Source organism: Ranitomeya variabilis, chromosome 2 (assembly GCF_051348905.1).
Source record: "Ranitomeya variabilis isolate aRanVar5 chromosome 2, aRanVar5.hap1, whole genome shotgun sequence".
NCBI lineage: Eukaryota > Metazoa > Chordata > Amphibia > Anura > Dendrobatidae > Ranitomeya > Ranitomeya variabilis.
In genome coordinates this window covers 988,826,090-988,844,725 of record NC_135233.1, presented here as the reverse complement: position 1 = coordinate 988,844,725, position 18,636 = coordinate 988,826,090, and the positions used below count along the sequence as shown (strand labels likewise).

General features: G+C 45.0%; 1 protein-coding gene across 9 annotated transcripts in view; it reads left to right on the top strand.

The window, feature by feature from the left end:
• Positions 1-18,636, top strand: part of FARP2 (FERM, ARH/RhoGEF and pleckstrin domain protein 2) — a 120,511-nt gene that overhangs the window by 94,242 nt on the left and 7,633 nt on the right. For 5 of the 9 annotated variants that reach the window (XM_077291002.1, XM_077291004.1, XM_077291003.1 and 2 more), the window contains exons 18-27: positions 493-730; positions 5,400-5,530; positions 5,663-5,731; positions 8,028-8,117; positions 8,462-8,482; positions 8,672-8,748; positions 9,266-9,360; positions 15,283-15,392; positions 16,090-16,197; positions 17,647-17,798. In XM_077291002.1, the coding sequence (XP_077147117.1) occupies positions 493-730; positions 5,400-5,530; positions 5,663-5,731; positions 8,028-8,117; positions 8,462-8,482; positions 8,672-8,748; positions 9,266-9,360; positions 15,283-15,392; positions 16,090-16,197; positions 17,647-17,798 (1,091 nt within the window). Of the gene's footprint in view, positions 1-492; positions 731-5,399; positions 5,531-5,662; positions 5,732-8,027; positions 8,118-8,461; positions 8,483-8,618; positions 8,749-9,265; positions 9,361-15,282; positions 15,393-16,089; positions 16,198-17,646; positions 17,799-18,636 lie in introns of those variants that run through there. The other 4 variants (XM_077291000.1, XR_013221948.1, XR_013221949.1 and 1 more) reach the window with 4 other exon arrangements.

Here is an 18,636-nt window from a genome sequence, read left to right as displayed (position 1 = left end):
TCGAGCACCTCCACCGGGCATTGCTAAAAGATTAGAACATCATCTATGTATCTTAACCAGCACTGCTCATGACCCACAGCCTGGTCAATACATATATGCAAATACTTTCCTATAGATATTCATTTACTCTGCAGTAAAGACTAGACCCTTTGCCTGACATATGGGCACTAGATACTTTGCCAGTCTTTTTTTATTACTGTAGTCATTTTATTTTATTCGAATGTATGTTTCTATTTGCGATTGTGTGCATTAATAAAATGTTTTGTATTTTTTTAATTAGCCGAAGACTCCATTTTTTTGCTCCTCTTTTCTGATATGTAGCAATATGAAGTTGCTTCTAGGGCCAGCTGGGGTAACTAATATGTTGCCACCACACGGCGGAAATTCTATGATTACTTTGTACCTAGTGGATTTTAGTTTATTCATTAGACATATTGTTACTGAAATAAGCTAGACTAGTGATTCTGTGCCTTTGGTCCTTGGTTTCTGCAGGCTCTCCTCCCGTCGTTGCATAAACTGGAGGAAGCCTTTTTGGAAATGCAGAGAAGATGTCCAGGGAAACAGGAGTTGGATATTTTACTGCAGGACTTTGAGCAGCAGCGAGTGTGTTATCTGCCTCTCAGCTGCCTTTTGCTGAAGCCTCTGCAGCGCCCCCTGCAGTATGAGAAGTTGTTGGAACGATTATGCCGTCACTATCCGCCTTCACACCATGACTATAACAACTGCCAAAGTAAGGCCACAATCTCCAATATTTTCAACTGGCAATGACCTTATGAAGGAAAATGTTGTGTATGATCTCGCATACTGCAGATACTAGGCCCAAATAATCAAAGCTTTTATTCCAGAATTATGGTGTAAAAAGATTTGAAAAATTGCAACATTTTGGCACAATGTGAGGCTGCACTAAAATTCTCCGACTTTTGGCATTCTCACGGCCTTTTCTCCCAGCTCCGACCAAGTTCATGGAATTGCTGCAAGACTGGGGCTTAGCAACCCCACTTGTCAAAGTCAATATGAGCGGTGGCATTCCTTATACCACAAATCTTACTACTTTCCCTGACTGGAGGAAGATTAGTAACAAGGCATACAAGGATGCGAATGCCACTTTTCAGACAGGCTGGATTCAATAAGGGGCATGCTCCTCTTAAAGAGTCAGGAGCGTCTGACTTCAGCAAAAACGCTGGTCTTGATGAATTGTGTAGGTTTACAATTGGATCGATACTCTAGCACATTTTTTTTCACACATACGGAAACAACAATACATATTTGTTCCTAAATTGTCATCTTCTTTCAAGTATATCGCTATCTACTCTTGAATTTTCTAGTTGAATCTACAGTGCCTTGAAAAAGTGTTCTTATCCTTTGAACTTTTCCACCTTTTTGAACGTTACGCCAACAAGTTTAAAAGTATTTTAAAGGGGATTTTATGTAATATACTAACACAAATTAATAAGTATATGTGAAGTGTAGAGGAAATATTTCTAATTATTTTAAAAATATAAATCTGAAAGTTGTGACATGCATTTTTATTAGGGCTCCCAAGTTAATACTTTGTAAGATGACTTTTCACTGCAATAACTATGGCAAATCTTTTGGGTTTTGTCTCTACCAGCTGCACATCTAGAGGCTGAAATTTTTGCCCATTTTTCTTGGCGTACTAGCTCTAGCTCAGAGAGATTGGATGGAGGCGTCTGTGATCAGCAATTTTCACATCTTGCCACACATTCTCACTGGGCTTTAGGTCTGGACTTTAACTGAGCCATTCACACACATGAATATGCTTTGATCTAAACCATTCCATTGTAGATCTGGCAGTATGTTTAGGGTCGTTGTGCTGCTGGAAGGTAACCCTATGCCCCAATCTCAAGTCTTCTGCAGTCTCTAACAGGTTTTCCCCCAGTATTTCCCTGTATATTTAGTTCTATCCATCTTCCCATCAACTCTGAACAGATTGTCTGTCGCTGCTGAAGAAAAGCATCCCCACAGCATGATGCTGCCAACATCATGTTTGACAGTTGGGAATGGTGTTTTCAGCGTGATGTGCAGTATTTTTCTGCCACACATAATATTTAGATTTTAAGTCATAAAGTTTTACTTTGTTCTCACCTGACCAGAGCACCTTCTTTCACATGCTAGCTGTGTCCCCTAATGACTTTTTGCAACTGCAGATGGGACTTCTTATGGCTTGCTTTAAAAAATAGCTTTCTTCTTGCCACTCTTCCATACAGGCTAGATTTGAGGAGTATACCACTAATAGTTGTCCAGTAGATTCTCCCATCTGAGCTTTGGATTTTTGCAGCTTCTCCAGGGTGACTATGTGCCTTTTTGCTGCTGCTCTAATGAGTGCTCTCCTTGCTTGGAATGTCAGTTTAGGTGGACGGCCATGTCTTGGTAGTGTTGCAGTTGTGCCATACTCCTTCTATTTTTGGATGATGAATGAACAGTACTTTGTGAGATATTCAGAGCTTGGACTATTTTTTTTTATAACCTAAGCCTGCTTTACTTTTCTCCACAACTGTATCCTTGACCGGTCTTGGTTTTCTTGATGTGGTTTCATCCCTAACGTTCTCAAATGAACCCCTGAGGCCTTCACAGACCAGCTGTAGTTAAACTGCGAATAAATTACATACAGGTGGACTTTATTTACTAATTATATGACTTCTGGAGGCAATTGGTCACCCAGAATTTTATTACTTGTATTCAGGGGTATCAGACTACACGGGGGCTGAATACAAATACACTTCACAATTTTCAGATTTATAATTTTTCAAATATTTACAAAACCATGTATCATTTCCTTTCAACTTCACAAATACTTTCTACTTTGTGATTGTAAATCACAAACATATCCCAATTAAAATATATTTAAAATTGTGGGTGTAACGTAAAATGTGGAAACGTTCATGGGGTATGAATACTTTTTCAAGGCACTGTATCTCTTTGCTCTCTGGTTATTTAACATTACACTGCCATTACAGCTCTCACATGAGTGGTCACCTACAATTCTCAGACAGTTCTTCCAGAAAATGTAACCATTGTCCACATATATCTAAGAAATTGTTAAACAGGATTTGTTACAACTTTACAGAAGAGGAGAACTCGAGGACCTGTGACGTATTCTGTATCTTGGAGATACTTGTACTGTTTTTGATGTATGAGCTATTCACTTTGGGAGATTTACGTCAGAATTCGAAGTTGTTCCAAAAAATTGATCTTCATGCCATTTACACTAGCCAATTTCAGGCCAGTAATTAGCCCCAATCAATAGGCCCTACATTCAAATCTTTTGGCAGCCGCCAAGCAATGATGGGGAGAGAACTATCGTTAATATGTCCCAATACAGTATCATGTTATCAGCGGCACATCTCCTTCTTGCTTCGGGCGATGTGCTGCCAATAATGATGATTTTAATTCATGCATAAGTGATCCAACTACCCAATAAAAGAGCATTTTGCTGGTTTTCAGATGATTGTCAATGTGTTTGCAATGACCAAATATCAGGAAGGAGCGTTCTTATGATCTGTAGTATGTAAGACTGTCGAGATGAGGTTTACACGGTCTATAGATTAGACTGCTTTAATAGATCTGTCAGTTTCCTCTTTTAAGTTCGTCTTCAAAAGATCCTAAAATTTCATTTTGAATATTAGATTTTGTTTTAGTTTCAACGAATTAAGTGAATTGGACACTTAAACCTTTCCCCTCTTCCACAGCTAGCAGCATATTACTAGTCAGGAGATTCCTGTTTGGAGGCATAGCGATGTGGATTTAATTATTAAAGGGGTTTTCATGGAATACACTTTATTGGTCCTCAACTGTCAAAAAAAACCTTCAGGTTACTAAATGACCTTTATCCAAACTCTTTTAGATCTGTCATTGACGACAATTAATGACTATAACAAGATTCCTAAAACAATGATATAGCCATTTGCGTTAGGAAACATTAAAAAAAAATCATCTCCTCCCAATAAATATAGCTTTACATGTGGAAAAGATTCCAAAATATTACTACCTACGAAGTTAAGGAGGCTTGGAAACCACACACTTAACGGGAACCTGCTGCCATGAAAATGCAGTCTAATCTGCAAGCACCATGCTATAGAGCAGGGGAGCGGAGCTGATCGATCTATAGTTTTGTGTGAAAATATTCAGTATAACCACCTATGTTTTCATCATTAAACTTTTTTCTGCTCTTTCTGGGATTTTCGGTCCAGTTGGCGATCTTGTTACTGACAGACAGCTATTTCTGCACTTATACAAATAAATCTGTCAATCACTGATAAGACCGCCCACTGGACCGAAAATCCCAGAAAGAGCAGAGGATTAAATAACTGAAACAAATATTATACTGAATCTTTTCTCATAAAACTACATATCAACCTACTCAGCTTCTCCTGCTCTATAACCTGCTGCCCTTTAACTTAAAAAAATATAGTTTTATCTCCAGCACTCTTCATGAGAATGAATGGGGACCATAACTTAGGGTTTGACCGCTGTGATATCCATCGATCAGGAAATTATCCCATATCATCCTATGAGTAGGGAGTAACTTGTAACCTTGGTTCATGCCCTTTTTTAATTTTATTCTTTGGAAACTAATGCAACCAAATTACTTTCTATTAATCCAGTATGTTAAAGTCCACATGTTCCCATAGGTCCTAGACAGCAACGTTATCCAATCCAATCTTAATGAATGAGGCATCTGGAGTAAGATGTGCCTAAGGCCCTTTACATATTCTGTTTTTGCCCATGCTCAGTGGTCTTGTCGGGGCTTGCTTCCGAACAGGGTAAAACGGGGTTGGGGCGTATGTGCGGACTGGGCCATTGACTCTGTCCCACTCATTATAGTCAAAGTGTGCATCATGATGTGCATCATTTTCTGGTGTATACGACTACTGGAGGCAGACACTCAGACCAGTCTTCTATGTCTGAATGTCCACCTCCTGTAGGTGTACATGACTGAAAATGATGCACAACAAAGCCCATGTTCACGCCCGAATCCTGTTTTGCAGATTGTTTGAACGGGACCACTGAGTATGGGAAAAAACGCAAAGGAACCTATCTCATTAAGAGGCACATACGTCTGCCAGATTTGTACTCCATATGAATTACTGACAACATTTACGCCATTAAAGTGATGTCAGTTTTGATGAAGTTGGTGGGCAGGTTTAGTTACGCTCCATCCCACCCATGGGCACGCCATTTTGGTGAAGCTGGCCAGGACTGCCATGAAAATTCCAAAAATTGCAGAATTTGACAACATTGAAGATGTTTTTGACGCCAGAGAACTGATGAAAACACCTCAATGAGTTGAGGCCAATGTGTTATATGCATTGTAGCATTTATAGCATGTGTAAATCTATCTAATTATATTTGGTGCTTTATATTTTGTGCTCATACAGGAGCCTTAGGTGAAGCCAGTGCAGTGAGCTCTCGAGTTCGGCACCGCTTGCTGCACCTCCAGAACTTACAGAGACTGGACCAGTTAGAGAGAGACTTGCTGGGAGGAGAACATCTGTCATCACCAGGCAGGGTAAAAATCCAGACGCCAACATAGTAATATTTCCATCACAGAATATAGCAACATTTCCCTAGTTATTACCTACATACAAAGAATACATGTTCATAGTGTATCCCATAATATTGAGCTTTTTCTCTTCTACAGGAATTTATTCGAGAGGGATGTCTCTACAAGTTAACCAAGAGTGGTCTGCAGCAGCGCATGTTCTACCTAGTATGTCTGTCTGGTATAACGGCTTTATCCCCATATCAACCTTACATGGCTGAGATGGGAATAGCTCCATCCAGCTCCAAACACAAGTGGTGGAGCTACGAGAGGAATGGGAGTTGCAGAGCAGGTGTCGCTGAGTTGATCTCAGCTGATCCTGTAGCTCCACATCCGTTGGTCGGGGCTGAATGGCGTTATTCCCATCTCAACCTCTTTGTGATTACTGGAGTAATACAATGGCCGTGTGTACAATTACAGTAGAGTTGCCCCCAACATGTGCAGATGGGTCTCTGCGAGCTCCTATGGCTCCTAGTTATTTTCAGAGATTAAATAGACAGTGGCACCATATTGCTTGAAAAGATATTTAGTTTATGTGCCGTGTTCTGTGTTCCGTTTATAAAACAAGAAGTCAAAAGCAGCAATGATTCGGCTGATCATTCGGCTGTCAGCTATCTCTCCCAAATCCTCCAGAAAACAGGAGCGCTCGCTCCGCCGAGCACTTCTTTGTTCTCTATGTAAGAGCAGCTGCCAGAATCTTATGCCAGTGGCTTATTTCACGAAGAATAAAAGGATCAGCAGTACAAAATCAGATATGACGGATCCTTATTTGCCTTTACATCATCCATCAGCGGAGAGTCGAGAGGCCCACTTGCACACTAGACAGTTGCCCCATCCTTCTCATATCGGCTGACGTTATATGGTGTTTGGGGCTTTAAAGAGTAGTAAGATAGTTTAGTAATGGGAAGTCTGTATTCACTGAACACAGATTTTACCCATGAATTGCCCAGGAAACGAGTGAAAGATTAGTTCAGGAGGTGATAAAAAATAAATAAATACATTTCTGGATGAGATGTATTACGTATTTTCATGTATGCTATTGATTTATGAAATGAAAATTAAAACTACGGTTACTCTTTGAGGGTTGTTGCATGTAGGTGCCGGTGTGGGCACATTTTGGCAGTGCATATAAATTGATCACCTGTTGTGAATAGCCGTGCATTTGTGCTAAACCTATGTGACAGTTTACACTAAGTAATCAATATACACAAATTTCCCTATAATAATCTGACAGCTGCTGCGACTGTCAGGATGTGGCTAAATTGCAGCCATGCACCAACATGTGTTCCTACCCTAATAATCTGATAGCCAAGTAACGTTAGTGTAGAATACTAATTATCTATATATATAATCGTCTAAGGGGTACTTCCGTCTTTCTGTCGGCAACTTCCGTCACGGAAATCCAGCGTCGCTGATTGGTTGCGCCAGCTGCCTGTCATGGCTGCCGCGACCAATCAGCGACGGCCACAGTCCGATTAGTCCCTCCCTACTCCCCTGCAGTCAGTGCCCGGCGCCCGCTCCATACTCCTCACCGCTCACACAGGGTTAATGCCAGCGGTATCAGACCGCGTTATGCCGCGGGTAACTCACTCCGTTACCGCCGCTATTAACCCTGTGTGACCAAGTTTTTACTATTGATGCTGCCTATGCGGCGTCAATGGTAAAAACATCTGTTAAAAATAATTTAAAAAAATAAAAAATCATTATATACTCACCTTCTGCCGCCTTTCCCGCTCCTCGCGACGTTCCGGTGCCAAGAATGGTATGCCAGAAGGACCCCTTTCATGACGTCACGGTCATGTGACCGCGACGTCATCACAGGCCCTGCGTGACAAGGACCTGCCGTGACGTCACGGTCATGTGACCGCGACGTCATCGCAGGCCCTGCGCGAGAAGGACCTGCCGTGACGTCACGGTCATGTGACCGCGACGTCATCAAACCCTGGGACCGAACACAGGCGACAGAACTACAAGGGGCCCCTCGGAAGGTGAGTATATGTTTACTTTTTATAAAGGGGTTAACCTGTGACATACATGGCTGGGCAATATACTACGTAGCTGTGCAATTTACTACGTGGCTCTGTTCTGTATACTGCGTCACTGGCCAATATACTACATGGCTGGGCAATATACTACGTGGCTCTGTGCTGTATACTACGTTGCTGTGCAATATACTACGTGGCTCTGTGCTGTATACTATGTCGCTGTGCAATATACTACATGGCTCTGTGCTGTATACTACGTAACTGGGCAATATACTACGTCACTGGGCAATATACTACGTGACTGGGCAATATACTACGTCACTGGGCAATATACTACGTGGGCTGGGCAATATACTACGTGGGCTGGGCAATATACTACGTGGACATGCATATTCTAGAATACCCGATACGTTAGAATCGGGCCACCATCTAGTTCACTAATAAATACTATTAAACACCATTTCCATGTTTCTCGTCAGTTCTCAGATATGCTGCTGTACACACGGAAGGGCCTGAGCTGCACCAACCAATTTCGAGTTCATGGACGGCTCCCGCTACATGGTATGCTGGTGAGTAAAAATTATCCTTTTTTTTTTTTTTTTATTTGACTTTTCACCAGGGCACTGGAAACCCCCAAAACAATAATCACACTTCAAATCATTGCTTTTAGTTGTGCGGGTAGTGGTGGTGCTAAACATGTGGTTGCCAGTGTCAAAATCTGCAGCCAGAGGTTTAGACACTTTAAAGAGCCGTCCGACCCTGGTGTCCCCGGACACGTCACTGTTACATTTCAGTAGCCCTCAATGTGATGCACTCCAGCCCTCAGCATGCGCTATCTGCCATATTTACCATATTAGTTTTGCATGTATTATAATGTTTCCCTTCTTCTCTACGCCTGTCACTAACATTTCAGCTGATGGTTCTGGATCCTCCGGTGAGTACAAGCGTTAACCGCGCTTTATGGCCTTGTGTTAGGTGACCGTCCATTTGACCGTAAAAGTGTCTTGTGCTTGTATTGTCATTTCGCCTGGTGATACCTGACGCCGTATGCCGTGTATTTGTATTGTCAGCATGTCACCGTTCATCCTTCATCTCTGTCTATCTGTATGGTCACTGTCCACAGGCTGAGGACAGTCACAGCGCTGTCCCACACTGCTTTACTATCTACTCCGCACAGACAACTATAGGAGTGGCGGCCAGGTGAGACTATAGGCATCTTTGACACGAGGCTCATGTCCATTATCAGGACTATAGATTTTAGGAACGTTGGTTATTTGGCTTGCTTAAATGAAGTTTAAATGGAATCTCACATTGACCATGCAGTCTGATCTGTGGACAGCACGGTATGGAGAAGGAGAAGTGGAGCCGAATCATATATACTAGGATAGCCAGAAAAGATTCAGTGTAACGTGTATGTTATTCATTGAAATCCCCAGTGTTTGGAAGTATACGAGTCCAGGGGAGATGTATTCAGTGACTGATATCACCATACAGGGTAGACTGTCCATCACTGAGTAGGACCACCTACTGGACTCGTATGCAGATCACAGACCATTGTCAACATTTTCCCCATGATTTTCAGTAAATGTACATACTATATGGAATAACTCGGTGCAGCGCTGCATTAATTTGCGCAACATATCCAGTGTGTAACATGTATGTGCCATCTTCTCCTCTATACTGATGATCTCTTCGTCCTTCCGCCTGTCCTTTTCAGCACTCAGGTGGATATGAGGCGCTGGTTGGATGACCTGAATGCAGCCATCAGTCGGGCTCCGAGATACAGCGAACTTTCTGCCCTATCACTTCAGCGTGAGTCTTTAATAAATTACCTGCTCTGCTATCATAAACCTCTGTTATGGAGGTAATATACTGATTCTGGGGGCTGACTCACATTTATCTCTTTATCCAATGCTTTATTTGGCTGTGAAACGCGTCACAGATATATTGTTGGTGTTTTCTTAAAATAGACACAAAGCTGCAATAAAGCCACAATAAGTGGCTGTTCCTATCTTTCTATTCACTCTTTTAATCATATTTGTCATCATTATTTTGAGATGAAACCGTTATTATTGCCTGCAGTCCTGTATATAGCCATAGAGACCTGGATACTGCACCGCTCCATATGTCAGACTCTGCTTTGCTGCATCCACACGGTAGCATGTTATCTTTTTATACCAGATATCCACAGAATAGGTGATAAGAACTTATTGATGGGTGGGAGTCTGACCGCTGGGACTCGCACTGACTGTCAGAATGGGGGACTATTATCCCCATTGCAGTGGAGCAGAAGTGCACATACTCGATTGCCACTCCATTAATTTTGTATGGGGCTTCCGGAAAAAGCCGAGCACAGCGCTGGACAGCCACATGGGGAATTAACTGAGCGGCGGTCTAGCATGCCTACTGCCTCTCCATTGTAACCAGGATAAAAGTGCTCCACTCTACCTATCTGTGCGGGTCTCAGCGGTAAGACCCTTCTAATTAATAAGTTATAACCCATCCTGTGGATAGGCCGTAACTTGTTTTCTCCTTCGCCTCATTGGGGACACAGACCGTGGGTGTATGCTGCTGCCACTAGGAGGCTGACACTAAGTGATACAAAGAAAGTTAGCTCCTCCCCTGCAGTATACACCCTCCTACTGGCTCTCAGCTAACCAGTTCTTGCTTAGTGTCCGTAGGAGGCACACGGACCGGTCTGCTATTCAGACCCAAAACTCTTTATTATTTTATTTTTACCTTTTACATTTTTGATTTTACTTTTTACAACAAACGAAGGGGCGATGGATCCTTTCAAGGCTCCGATCCCCCCGAACCATCAACAGGCGAGCACAGAGAGTGTCGCCTCTCCGTATCCTCTCCTGCGACGTGCCACGCCTGGGCTGATTCTTAGGGGCGACTGGTCCCTTCAAGGGCACCGATCTTCCCACACCCTGAACGGACGAGCACATGGAGTGTTGCCTCCACATACCTTCTTCCCCAGCCAGGCCTAATGCCGGACAACTGGCCCTGTCCACCCGGGGGCTGAACTCCGTGGATGCACAGAGGCCCCTCTCTATGGCGTCCGTGCAGCCCCTACTGTCCCACCACTGTGAAAGCGGATGGCACAAGGAGGTGGACGGTTCCTCTCCTCCTCCCTAACAAAAGGATGGTGGATTGAGGTTTATCGCTGCACCGTCCACACTGCATTATCTGACCTGCAGCAGAACAGTAGAGTGCGTGCGCTTTCCTCGGCGCTGAAACCCAGTCATCCGCGGCGGCTCCATGCCGGGACGCGCACCGATGGTGAGTGGATCCAGTCAGCGATGGGCCTCTGCAGTGGGATATTCACATGCTGCCTGGCAGCCTCAGCTTCCCTGTGGCCCACCTCCCTGAGGTAACGCTCCGGCCGGCTGCAAAAATGTAGCCCCCCGGCTTCGGCTGATGTGTAGGCCGCATCCCGGAAGCCGCGCCCGCACTATGGCGTGCTAAGGTGGCTCCGCCCATCTTTTCTCGCGCTTCTCACCTAGCACGGGAGCGATCGCTTCTCTCAGCCACCACTGACGTCCCTCTATTCTACCCCTGGTATTGCTCCCGCTGGCTGCAGAAATTTAGTCCCTGGCTTGGGCCTATTTATGGAAGTCAGAGGCAATGGTTTTGTACTGAAAGGGCACATGCAACCGGGTAAGAATGTACTGCTCTCCCCCCTGCATCTTCTCCCTGTGCTTAAAGGCACATGACCAGTATTCCTTAGTCTTAACGAAACATGACCAGTATTCCCTAATCTTAAAGGCACATGACCAGTATTCCCTGGTCTTAAAGGTGCATGACCAGTATTCCCTGGTCTTAAAGGCACATGACCAGTATTCCCTGGTCTTAAAGGCACTTGACCAGTATTACCTCATCTTAAAGGCACAGAACCAGTATCCCCTGGTCTTAAAGGCTCATGACCAATATTCCCTGTCTTAAGGGAACATGACCAGTATTCCATGGTCTTAAAGGCACATGACCAGTCCGAAACCGGTCACCCTAAATGAGCTCAAGAGCTCTCTGCCGTCGACCCCAGCTTATCCCAGAGTACCTAGTTCCCTGAGTGGGCTTCGTCACTGCCACAACCCATGGCTTCTCTGACCAAGAGATTGAATCCCTCCGTGAACCCTCTGTGGCTCGGAGATGGTCCCTGTCCTTCATGCGAGCCGTCGGCTAGCAGGGGCCACAAATATTCTAGATACGTACAGGCATCTAGAAACATACAGGCGTCCAGAAAACGGAAGTTTTATTTCCTGATCTCACTCACCAATGGTTTGCTGAGAACAAGACTCTGAATATGGATCAGATAATTGCCCTGGTTCTGGACTCACCAGAACTTCAGAAAAGGATGGATTCACCTATTTATATCATCAACCAATCTCTGTAGATTGACGAGGACTTCGATTCTACTCTAGATCACGCAGTGTCCCTCATAAGGAGTCTAAACTCCCAGCAGAGCATTTGCCATTCACCCAGACAGGGAACGTCCGGATAAGCGATTCACTGGACAGAAGCCTCTGCAAGCACGGTATCCTTTTTCAGCCAATATGCAAACACGTGGGGTGTCCCCTCCACGTATACCCCCTAGGACGTGGGATGCCATGCCTGGTCTGATTCTTAGGGGCGACGGGTCCTTTTAAAGGGCACCGATCTCCCCACACCATCAATAGACGAGCACACGGAGTGTCGCCTCCATGTATCCTCTTCTGCAGCCAGGGCTAACGCCAGACAACCAGCCCTGTCCACCCCGTGACCTGAACTCTGTGGATGTACAGAGGCACCCTTTTTGGCATCCGAACATGCCCCTCTGCCTCACCACTATTTAGCAGATGATGTAAGAAGGCGGACGATCCCTCTCCACTTCCCTGTTAAGAGGATTTTGGATTGAGGGTTCATCATTTTAACCGTCAAAAGAAAGCGGTGATTGCAAGAGATGGCTTTTCCGGACCTTCCGGATGCAGCCGCGCATTCTGCCACTTGGCAGATTAACCGGGTAGAATCTCCTGTGGTATACCTTCCAGTATCCCTGCCCGATGGGTCATCAATTAAAAATACAACGGACTGTCAGATAGCAAATCTGGTTCGTTCCGTCCATCTTGCGGCCTCGGGTTCAGCGCTCTACCCTTCCTTAGCCGCCGCATGGGTTGCTACAGCAATGGTCTCCTGGTCGGAGGCCTTAACTTCCTTGATTCACAACAGTAACCTTTTCTCGAAGACAGTACAGCTGGACAATCAAATTTCTTGAGTGGGAGACTAGCTGCTTCACGCCTCTCGGATGCGGCTACTTGCGCGGAGCTGTCAGCAGCAAATACCATTACACTTAGAAGGACTTTATAGCTCAGAGAATGGAAGCGTACTCTGCGTTCAAAAAGCATCTGACATCACTCCCTTACCAGGGTGATCGGTTATTCGGTGAGAAGTTGGGAGCGTTCCCCACGCAGGAACAAAGGATCGCATGTTTCCTAAAGACCCAACCAGCAGAGGATGAGTTGACCAGGATGGTCTAGATCTAAGGGATCTTGGTTCCAAAAAGGGGACAAAAAAGTAAGACCGATCCTGGACCTCAAACTTCTACCAAGCTTGACAAGGTCCCCCTTCTTCGGATGGAGTTCCTCCGCTCAGCCACTACTTCAACGGTAAAAAGGTGGAGTTTCTGGCATCCACCGACATTCAGGATGCTTACCTTCACATTCCTATTTTTTCCCTCTTCAAAAATTCCTTTGCTTTTCTATTCGCGAACAGCATTTTCAAATCACAACCTTGTCCTTTGGCATTGCTAACGCACCCAGAGTGTTCGCAGGGGTTATGGCGGCTGTCATGTTCCTCTTGCACCCTAGAGGCATGGTCGTCCTGCCCTATCTGGTCGACTTTTTAGCCGCTCTTCCAGGACTGCGCTGAGTCGTCTATATCTCTTGCAATACCCTTTCTCACCTGGGCTGGCAGCTAATCTTAGACAAGTTTTTCCTCATTTCCAGCCCAATAGATATCCTTTTTGAGGATGATCCTGGACACTTCCAGAAGGTTGGTAATTCTCCCTTGAGACAAGGCTGTGGCCCTTCAACATTGAGCTTGCGCACTTGTCCACTCATCCCTTCATTCCATTCGATTTGCTAGGAGGATTCCGAGGGAAAATGGTGACGACAATGGAAGCGGTTTCCTTCGCTCCTCTCGTTTTCTGCAGATCAAACAGGCTTTCAGAGGGTGGTCTCTGAGCTTCTTCATCATCCATGAGAGATTCTTTCTCCTGGTTCAATGGTTATTAGTGACTACTGATGTCAGTCCTCTTCTCCTGATCATTGTTCTGGGGATCCAAACGGTACAGCTAGTTCTACAGCAGGTCCACTGCCTTCTGGCGGGTCACCCCATCCGATTCAATCGGACAATGCCATGGCTGTGCCATACGTCAATCATCTATCAGCTACCCACGGTCAGGTGTCATGGTCGAGGAACCTCACATTCTCTGATCTCAGGTGACCTCGGCATTACACATTCCAGGAGTAGAACTCTGGACGGCAGACGCCGTCAGGGTCCCGCCTCGAGTGAGAACTTCACCCGGAAGTTCTTCCATCAGATCTGCCTTCTCTGGAGCACTCCAGATGTAGGTCGGATGATGTCCAGACTGAACGCCAATGTACTCTAGTTCATGGTTCGGCCTCGAGATCCAAAAGCCATCGCAGTGCATGCTCTGATTCTTCCATGGTACCAGTTTCCATAACCCCTCTTCCACTACTTCCGAGAGCCTTTCGGAAGCAGGAAGGGCCCCAGTGATCCTGGGAGATTCTCACTGACCACGTCAGGTTTTTTCGTTTGCAGAACTAGTATTTTTCCATCTTATTGCAACAAAACAGACTTTACTATCAGGGAAGGTCGCCCTTTTTTCTCTGCGATCTCGTCATCCTGACGAGTCTTCGGAGCTAGCCGCTCTGTTCTTTCAGACTTTTTTTCCCTTATTACCTTCAAGGCAAGGTTGTCCTCTGGCCATCCCCGTCCCTTGTTACCAAGGTGGTATTGTATTTCCACTGTTATGAGGGCATCGTTCTTCCCTCATCTCTTTCTGCACCAGTCCACAAAACGGAATGGGTTCCCCATATTCTGGACGAAGTGAGTGCTCTGAGTAGGTACGTCTCGAGGACGGCGTCCTTCCGAAGGTTGGACGCTTTATTTGGGCTTCCTGATGGTAAGAAGAAGGCTTCCTGACGGTTACAGGAAGGGTTTAGCAGTTTCATCGGCCATGTTAACCTGGTGGATTCGTTACACCATCCAGAAGTCCTTCCGTGTTAGATGTCAGCCTATCTCCCTGTCTATCGAGGTTTCTTGGGTTCTAGGCACCAGGCGTCGGCAAAGCACCCCTGCATGCTTGCGGATTCGTCCAGTCCGCATGCATTCTTGAAGCACTATAATTCCCAGACTTCCATAGATGTGAGTCTGGGCAGGCGGACTCTGCAGGCCGCGGTAGCGCTCTTGTAAGTAGCGGTTACACAGGGCCTGATCTGATGTTGTACCCACCCAGGGACTGCTTTGGGACGTCCCACGGTCTGTGTCCCCCAGTGAGGCGAAGGAGAACTGGTTAGCTAAGAGCCAGCAGAAGGGCCCCAATGTCCCCCAATGAATGGCTCGAAGAAAAGGATTTTACAGTGAGTACACAAAAATCCCTATTTCGTTAGAGACCCCCTTTTAGGTTATCCAGGGTTTTGTTTCATTCATGGTGTGCCCTTCTGTCCCCAGAACCGGTTCTCCAGGTACCAGGACAGAACCATCATCCAAACACACTCAGCCATGTTTGCTGGTACCGAAACCAGAGTGTGTCGCTGACTGATCACATCACTATGATGGAGGTAACATACAGTGCTCAGTATAAGAACTTATTCACACCAGCATGTACATTTGCATCTGCAAACAATGGGACTGGGTTTTGTTTTGTTTTTTCAACTATACAATGATACATTTTTTTCATCCATTTGCATTCCTTGCGACAAACCCAGTGGTTTAAAACCTTTTAAGACCTGTTAATATATTTATGTATTTTCATAAAATACAGATTATTTAAGGTAAAATTACACATTCTGTCTAGTTGGCATGTTTTGTTCTGTCTTGGGGAAAGCTGGGTAACTATTCTTATTGTATTGCGGGGGAAGAAAGTATAGCAGAAAAATCACCACACAGCTATATATTGAGGAATAGGAAGAAATGGTGCTTGGCAGATTGAGGTTCATGGAGCCGCCTTACAGATTTACATGGGCTCTAGCACTGTGGCTGAATCATATGTAATCCGTATACATAAAGCAGGAGGCTGTAAGCCTGATGGCGTTACTACTTTCTTATGGTGGCCAAAGACATGAGATTTGAGTTTTGCAGGGACCTGCTGTTAATCTACGGTAATTTATAGAGGCCAGCGGTATCAAATGTCCGATCTTTACAGTTGACCGACCATTTTTCCGATACCGACTATGTCAGGATTTGTAGCATGCATCTTCAGTACTGGTATTTCCCATTTGCCTGTAATTGCTAATTAATGTGGTTCCTCCTGTCTAGAATCAGCTCTCCGGTTACTTGCTTCGCAAGTTTAAGAACAGCAATGGCTGGCAGCGGCTCTGGGTGATCTTCACCAATTTCTGCCTTTACTTTTATAAAACGCATCAGGTAAAGAAATAAGGTCACAGAGTAATTCCACGTGCGAGAGTCATTATCACATTGTGTTCTTCATGAAGGTATTTAATTTTGAACACGGACTATGGGTTTAGCCGTTACGGATCCTTAAAGGGAACCTTGTCAGCAGGTTTTCTTAATATAAACTGCGGCCATCGCTTTAATGCCTCTTTTACAGCAGTCTGGCAACCTGTGTACAAGTGCCCAACCTCCCTGCAGATCCCAAAAAGTAACTTTCTTAATCCCCTCTATATGGCGCTCTCTGGTCCGATAAATGTTGCTGGTCTTGCTTCAGCGCCTCCTCTTTCCCCGCAATCGCCGTCCTCCTTCTCCGCTTCATGTGGATGATGTGTCTTACGCCATCTTCACAGTGTCCCTAACCTCGCTCCTGCACAGTTGTACTTCGCTCTACCCACTGTAACGTGCATGTGCCGGAAAAGGCAAAAGATCCTCTGTTGACCCAGAAGTAAAACTGGCACATGCGCATTACAGTACTTTGATCTGCCCTCAGCAGCCAGATTAGGGGCACTATGTAGATGGCGTAGGACACGTCATCCACATGAAGCGGGGCAGGAAGATGGCGATTGCGGAGAAAGAGGAGCCGCCAAAGCAAAACCAGCTCAGACTGCATAGCTCCATATGGGGGGATTATAAAAGGATTTTTTTGGGGATCTGCAGCGGAGGTTGAAGACTTATGTACAAACTGCTAGACAGATTGAAAAGAGACATTAAAGGCGGATGCCATGCATGCATAGGGAAAATCTGGTGACCGGTGCCATTTGTGTACATGACAGACCCTAGCACAGACATTCTGATCTTATCACACATCCATTTATGTAAATCTCGGCAATGTAATTGTTGTAATGTGAGCAAACTGTTCATGTTCAGCTTGTTTCACCACCATCTTACATAACATCATCACGTTACAACCTTGGTGGAATTTATGTCTGGTTCAGATGAGCATATGCAAAATCGTCTGTTTCATCCAGAAAAAACTAACACTATTTTTCATCCATATGTCAATTTTTTACAGCTCAATGGCATCTGTTTTTTTACATGAGCAATTTAATAATTGATAAAAGGCCAAATACAGTTTTGTATGTTAATAAATGTAATGGACCTGTGAAAAATGCATGACATACAGATGGTGGCGCCTATCTGATGTATTTTTTGTTCACCTATTGACTTGCAATCGGGAAGTCTTTTATGGCCAATGTGAACATGCGTTTATGTGCTGGAAAGCTTATCGCAGTAGTGTACGTTTTTTCATGCGATCGGTCCGAGTGTATAAACGTTAATGTGAACTACCACATTGACTGGCATTAGTCAGTATGCTATCTGTTGGCCAGCGCATGGACTGATTTATTCGCTTGTCTGAGCGAGCCCTTATTGTGCGTCTGTGGAGGAGACAAACTGTAAGTAATGGATGATGTGTGTTCTCAGGAAGATGCTCCTCTCGCCTCATTGCCGCTGCTCGGATACACCGTGAGCATCCCGTCCTTCTCCGATCCCGTCACCTGCCGTCATGTCTTCAAACTGCATTTCAAATCCCATGTATACTTCTTCCGAGCGGACAGCGATTATACATGGAGGAGGTATGGCGCTAATGCTGCTATTGTTTCCACATGCTGTCCAGACATTCCTAATATTCTTATATTGGAACATTGAAGGGAAGCTGTCAGGTGATTCATGTTGCACAAACCACAAGCAGCATGAATCCCAACCCAGCTACTGCATGTGTTGCGGCTCTGTTAGCACACAAGCGTGCTTGGAGAACGTCTTATCCCAGCACGTTCCCTCATCACTACTGGCTACGCAATTCCAGTCAGGTATCTTATTCTCTGAAACTCAGCTGTTTCTCAGAAAAAAATGCTTTGAAGATCCGGCCAGGGACAAGCTTAATCCGGCTCTTCCCAGTGCTGCAGGAGGTGATTGAAAGATCTCTCCCTATGTACATGAGAGGGCGAGACCTGTCAGTCAACAGCAGTGGTGCTGTGAAGAGACGGCCTGCGGCAGGACCAGACTGGTCTGCTCTCTGTCCCCTGCCAGATCTTCAAAGTATATTTTCTCTGAAACTCCGGAGTGTTTCAGAGGACACTATATCTGGGCGCAATGAAACAGCCAGTCAGAGATTCCTGCTGCCTGCGGTGTGGGACGCATCAGTCGCCTGACAGCTTGCCATTATATTTTCAATCTATGGAAAGTGAATGACTGAACTCACATGCTGCCCACTGTAGACTCCAAGTCACTGGGTTTTATGAATAAATTAAACCTGCTCTAGTTATAGACTTCAGATTTCAGTCTTGCGCTCCTTTTCTTGTTGTTCAGAAAAATCTGGTAATTGATCTATGCACTTTACACATTCTATGATCCCACCTGCCTTGGCAGCAGCTGCCTGGCATTGGTTTGCTGTCCACCTATGATCTAAAGTTC